Here is a 6,128-nt window from a genome sequence, read left to right as displayed (position 1 = left end):
TTAACTTGTGATCGTCGTAAAAATACATAAATTTTAATTCTTGAATTCGTCTCTGACATGTTCAGTTAACAAACTTGTTTTGGTAACTCGACAAAGACATTCAGATATGAAAAAGATAAAGAAAGACGTGTTAAGCTTGTGTTTTCCCAGCCGACTCAGAAGAAAATCATTTAATCCCCATAAACTTTTCCATTTCCATTTGCATACAAGGAAAATGAGAAGGGAATCAAGAAATTAGTTGATAAATTGATGTATCTTTAATTTGGTAATGGTTAGTTTTAAATCAAGAAAAATATTTCACTTTTTTAGTATTAAGCTAGAAAAAATGTTCAATTAGGAAACTAATCATAATGTTAGTAAATACATCATATTGCAATTTTCACGTGTACTATTTTTTACAGATAATTGATTTAAACTAATTTGAATTTGCTCTGGATAAATACATTGAGGGGTAGAATACTTCATATCAAAATTAAAGGTTATTTATTCTCCACCTTGAACTTGAGACTTTCCGTTAATGGTGTTATCAGGTGGAAAAAAAGGATATTATTGCTTCACGAGTTCGAATAGCTGTATGCTTATGAGAAATGCAAAGTCGTACGACAAATTTATGCCACCAAAAACATTTTACCAACCATAACGTGAATTTAAGTTACATAGTACTCCTTCTGTTTAATATATATTAAGTGATTTTTTTAAAAAAATAATTTATTATTCAAAATAATTGAATTGTTCAAAGTTCAATATAGATATTTAATTATTTTTTTTATATTTGTTCTTTTATTTATTGAATTTTTATATTTTTTAGGAGATAAATTACACTACTTGCACAGTTATATTTATAATTTTATAAAAGATAATAATAAAAAGTATAGTTCAAATTATGTTATTGAATATTTTTTTTAATATATGTTTTTACCAATAATAACGTCAATTTAAGTATATACATCTCAGTACAGATAATTGGTTTGTTGCCTAAGGTTGTTTAAGCCATGAATCCAGCATCCTCAACTGCTGCTCCCAAAGCTCTAATGGAGCTAAAAGCAGTTCTCTTTCATGGCTTCCAATCATTCAATCAGCTTAAACACATTCATGGTCGCCTTATTCGTACAGGTTTTGATCAAAACAATTATCTTTTAAACTTACTATTAAAATTTACTTTGAACAATTTCAACAACCCAAATTATGCTAAACTCGTTTTCAATCAAACTCAAGAACCCAACATTTTTCTTTACAATACAATGATTCGTGGGTTAGTTTCGAATGATTGTTTTCATCAATCTATTGATTTTTTCCATGAAATGAGAGATGAAGGTTTCTTGCCCAACAATTTTACTTTTCCGTTTTTGTTGAAATCTTGTACGAGGTTGTCGGATTTTGAATTGGGTGTAAAGGCTCATGGGCTTGTTGTGAAAGGAGGATTTGATTATGATGTGTTTGTGAAGACTGGGTTGGTTTGTTTTTATGCTAGGTGTGGGTTTCTTGATGATGCACACCAAGTGTTTGATGATATTCCTGAGAAGAATGTTGTTTCTTGGACCGCGATTATGACGGGGTATATTGATTTTGGGAAGTTTAAGGAAGCTATTGGTTTGTTTCGGAGGTCATTGGAAATGGGTTTGAGTCCGGATAGTTTTACTCTTGTTAGGGTGTTGTCTGCGTGTAGTCGTGTAGGGGATGTTAGTGCTGGTGAGTGGATACATGGGTACGCAGTGGAGATGGGTATGGGGAGGAATGTGTTTGTTAATACGGGTTTGGTTGATATGTATGCTAAATGTGGGAAAATGGTGAAAGCTCGTGAGGTTTTTGATGAAATGGTAGAGAAGGATGTTGTTTCTTGGAGTGCTATGATACAGGGTTATGCAGTGAATGGGCTTCCTAAAGAGGCGTTGGAGCTGTTTTACAGGATGCGAGGAGAGAATGTTAGACCGGATTGCTATTCAATGGTTGGTGTACTTTCTGCTTGTGCAAGGTTAGGAGCGTTAGAAGTTGGCGAATGGGCTAGTAAGTTGATGGACATGAATGAGTTTTTCTGTAATGCTGTTTTAGGTACAGCCCTTATTGATATGTATGCTAAATGTGGGAGGATGACATCAGCTTGGGAAATATTCAAACAAATGTTCATGAAGGATAGAGTAATCTGGAATGCTGTTCTATCAGGTCTTGCTATGCACGGGCATGTGAAATCTGCCTTTTGTTGTTTTGGTCAAGTAGAGAAACTTGGTATAAAACCTGACGGAAACACATTCATCGGTCTCCTTTGTGCTTGCACTCATGCTGGCCTTGTTGACGATGGTCGCAAATATTTTCAGAGCATGACTCACTCGTACTCTTTGGAACCAGCAATTGAACATTATGGATGTATGGTTGATCTTCTAGGACGAGCTGGTTTGCTGGATGAAGCTCATTCGTTGATCGAAAGTATGCCAATGAAGGCTAATGCCATCATTTGGGGAGCTCTGTTAAGTGGCTGCCGATTACATCGTGATACCAAGTTGGCTGAACATGTGCTAAAGCAGTTGATTGAATTGGAACCATGGAACTCAGGAAACTATGTTCTTTTATCAAATATATATGCATCTAACAATAAATGGGATGATTCGGAAAAGATCAGGTCTTCTATGAACGAGAGAAGAATGCAGAAGATTCCTGCCTATAGTTGGATAGAGATTGTTGGAGTTGTTCATGAATTTCTCGTTGGAGATACATATCATCCTATAGCAGATAACATATACGCTAAACTCAGTGAACTGAGCAAGGAGTTAAGAGAGGCAGGTTATGTTCCAAAAACAGAATACGTTCTATTTGACATCGAAGAAGAGGAGAAGGAGCATTTTGTGGGCTGTCACAGTGAGAAGCTCGCGCTTGCATTCGGCTTACTAAGTACTAAACCTAGTGATGTAATCAGAATAATAAAAAATCTCCGTATCTGTGGTGATTGCCATACGTTCTTCAAGCTTGTCTCAAAGATAACAGAGAGAGAAATTACCTTGCGGGATAATAACCGTTTCCATTGTTTCCTTAAAGGATCATGCTCATGTGGAGATTACTGGTAAGACTTCAGTTGGTAATATGATGTTGCAGAAGAGAATAGAGGCCAATTGGTGTCATACTCTTATGCCGAAGAGACAGACCTAATATTTATCTGTCATCAACTCGATAAGAGGAGCAATGTTGTAAAAAGGGCAGCCGGTGCACGAAGCATCCGGCATTCACGCAATGTAGGGGGAAGGGTCGCACCCCAAAGAGTGTGATTTAGGCAGCTTACGCTGATGCACGTATCATTGACTGATTCCACAACTCGAACTTGTGACCTATAAGTCATACAGCGGCAACTTTACCGTTACTCCAAGGAAGAGGAGCATTGATATGCTGAAGCAAAATATTGTGTGACAGATCGATATATGGTGTCAATTGGATAAAAAAATTGTGCATTTCTACAGTTAGATTCTCCATCCTCATAAATGGTTATCTTCATGGCTTCTTTCCTACCCAGAGAGGCTTAAAGACAGGGAGATCCTCGTTCTCCGTTTCTTTTTATCTTTGTGATGGAGGGTCTCTGCAATAAGTTATACGTTGCCATGCAGAAAACTTTGATCAAAAGGCTTCATCGCCAGCTCCAGTACACACCTCATCTTACGTTAAGTTATATTTAACGATTCGTTGATCTTGTTTGATGAATGCAGAGGTTGATCAGATCCTGTGTGATGGATGCAGAAGCATTTCTACGAAATCTCTGAACTTGGTGCAAGCTTTAGATCAGTCGTCATTTGGTGGACCATGTGGAAGGAAAGAAACAGTTGAGTTTTTTAAAGCAAAAAGCAGAATGACCTTGAAAAAACATTGTATTTTTTACCTAAGCTCTACGCCAAACGAACTAAACCTAGTGTTTTGGTGGAGAAGCGTAGAGGGGCAGGTCCATTATCCCTAAGTTTCGAAGGCTGCAATTGGCGCTCAGAAAATGGATTTCTCGGTATAATAAGAAACATTGTATTTTTTGCCAAACGTTTTGGCACAGGGCTAAAATACTAATCCTAGCATCTTCTTATGCTGAATATTTATATCAATAAGATTACCCTTAAATCCTTAATTATCAACAAAATGTATATTAGAAAACGATTTATTTTATGAGAAATTTAAAATTATGATCTAAATTATGGGTTATTTTTTGCTTTGAAAATGCTTACCTAGAAAAATGCTTCTGCTTGAGGTTGATGCATAGTATCAGTATTCGATTCATCTGAACTCAATATTTTCAACAAGAGAATAAATTTATGTTCGAGAATCTACAAACATTACAACAAATAGTAGATATAAACCCATAACTTTAAAAATACAATATGGTCAATGCTAAAAACCTTAAAAGTTGCATTCATAAAGCTTAAATCTTGAATTCGCCTCTGTCCAACATTTCAAAAGATCACATATAGGCTTAGGCCTATCAGATTTTCAACTAGGTGATATCCAAAACTATAATAATTACAGGGGTATCAAATTGCTAAGTCACACTAAAATGATTTGGGAGAGAGTGGTGGAGATGAGGGTGAGGAGAGGAGTGTCAATCTCAGAGAATCAGTTCGGATTTATGTCGGGGCGGTCAACTACTAAAGCAATCCATCTTATGCGAAGACTGGTGGAGAAATTTAGAGGAAAAAAAGGGATCTCCATATGGTATTCATTGACCTTGAAAAGGCTTATGACAAAGTTCTGAGGGATGTTCTCTGGAGGTGTCTGGAGGCTAAAGGTGTCCCGATAGTGTATATTAGGGCGATAAAGGACATGTATGCTGGAGCCAAGACTCGAGTTAGGACGGTGGAAGGTGACTCAAAGCATTTTCCTGTTGAACATCTATTTTTTTTTTCCGCAACAAGAACCATAGTGCTGCTGCATCTCTATTCAAATCCATCTAATCAATCTACATATCGAGCATAAGACACGCGAATTTAGAAAACAACCAACCTGTGTAAAGCAGCTCGAGCTCGTGCTCTTCTCCAGCTTAAGCTCCATATTTTTACTATTCTCCACTTTTATCGTCTGTACTCGTCTATATCAATGACATGTTCGTGCTCCTCTAAGATGAAATGCAACTTTACATGACAAATGCAAGTGTGAAGCTCCTCTAACCTTTTACTAAAAGAGAAACAATACTCAACTGATCAGAAAACATTGTTATGCATTTATCTAAGGAGACACTTTCTTAAACATGGCGAAGGATTTCTTCCTTATGCAAATAAACAAGCACGAATGCAAGGGTGGAGGTAGACCTCAACTTACGGGTTAGGTAGAACCCAGTAACTTTGACTCAAACGTTGTATATATGTATTAGGAAATCCACTAAATATGTACACAAATCAAATTTCGAACTTAGTTACTAGAACTTGAGGTCGCTATCCTACAATTCAAAACCCATACAGTTCAAATCCTGGATCCGCCTCTGCTCAAATGATCGAATGGAATGTGATGTGACATGATCGTCTAAGCAAGCATTGGAGTATGCAGAAAACTAATAACATAGAAGAGCATATGTGAAAGACACTGTTTTTTGATGTAGCTCACTGAAGTAGGCAAAGAACATCGTACACTGTTCAATAGTATCACCCTGTCACCTAACGAGAGAGATTCATTTTTCCACTTTCTTTTTCACCAGTATAACAAGTGAATGGTAGGAAATTTCTTGAGAATCTGACTGAGAACTTCTTGGATTCAGATTATTGGAAGGATAAAGGAAACGAAAATACATGGAATAGGCTACTGTAAAGCTCCAAAGAAAATGTGAGATGGTACCCTATGAAAATCTCAAGTATGTTGATGAGGAATTACATAAGAGGCAATGAAGACGTGGGATTTGATGTGGACTGACGAGTTGAGAAAGCATATGTGAAAGACATTGTTTTTTGAACTAGTAAATCGGAGCAAAGACACGTGTCTTTCTCATTGGCTTAGTGCAAAAAAACCCATGCGGGTAAGTTTTTACCAACTGAGCTCACCCAACAAACAATTCGCCTGTCATGAAAAGTGATAACAGCGAAAGAAGAATCAATTGGTAATGTACTCGACCAAAGTGAAGCAAAAGCTATGACAGTAGATGGAAGGATGGTCATATGTAATCCTATAATAGTAACAACAAC

At 36.7% G+C, this 6,128-nt stretch overlaps 1 protein-coding gene across 1 annotated transcript; it reads left to right on the top strand.

Annotated features, from left to right (window-relative positions):
• The first annotated feature begins 974 nt into the window (after positions 1-974).
• On the top strand, positions 975-4,117 carry LOC129882143 (putative pentatricopeptide repeat-containing protein At3g08820). Its single transcript, XM_055956317.1, has one exon. The coding sequence runs from the start codon at positions 993-995 to the stop codon at positions 3,054-3,056; it is 2,064 nt and encodes a 687-aa protein (XP_055812292.1). The 5' UTR covers positions 975-992; the 3' UTR covers positions 3,057-4,117.
• The last annotated feature ends 2,011 nt before the right edge of the window (positions 4,118-6,128 follow it).

Source organism: Solanum dulcamara, chromosome 3 (assembly GCF_947179165.1).
Source record: "Solanum dulcamara chromosome 3, daSolDulc1.2, whole genome shotgun sequence".
In the NCBI taxonomy this organism is placed as follows: domain Eukaryota; kingdom Viridiplantae; phylum Streptophyta; class Magnoliopsida; order Solanales; family Solanaceae; genus Solanum; species Solanum dulcamara.
Note: the sequence above shows the minus strand (reverse complement) of the source record. Positions and strands in the feature narration are given on the sequence as shown.

Bases quoted from the DNA above. Each gene is read 5' to 3' on its own strand.
- LOC129882143 (XM_055956317.1), top strand. From the start codon at position 993: ATGAATCCAGCATCCTCAACTGCTGCTCCCAAAGCTCTAATGGAGCTA.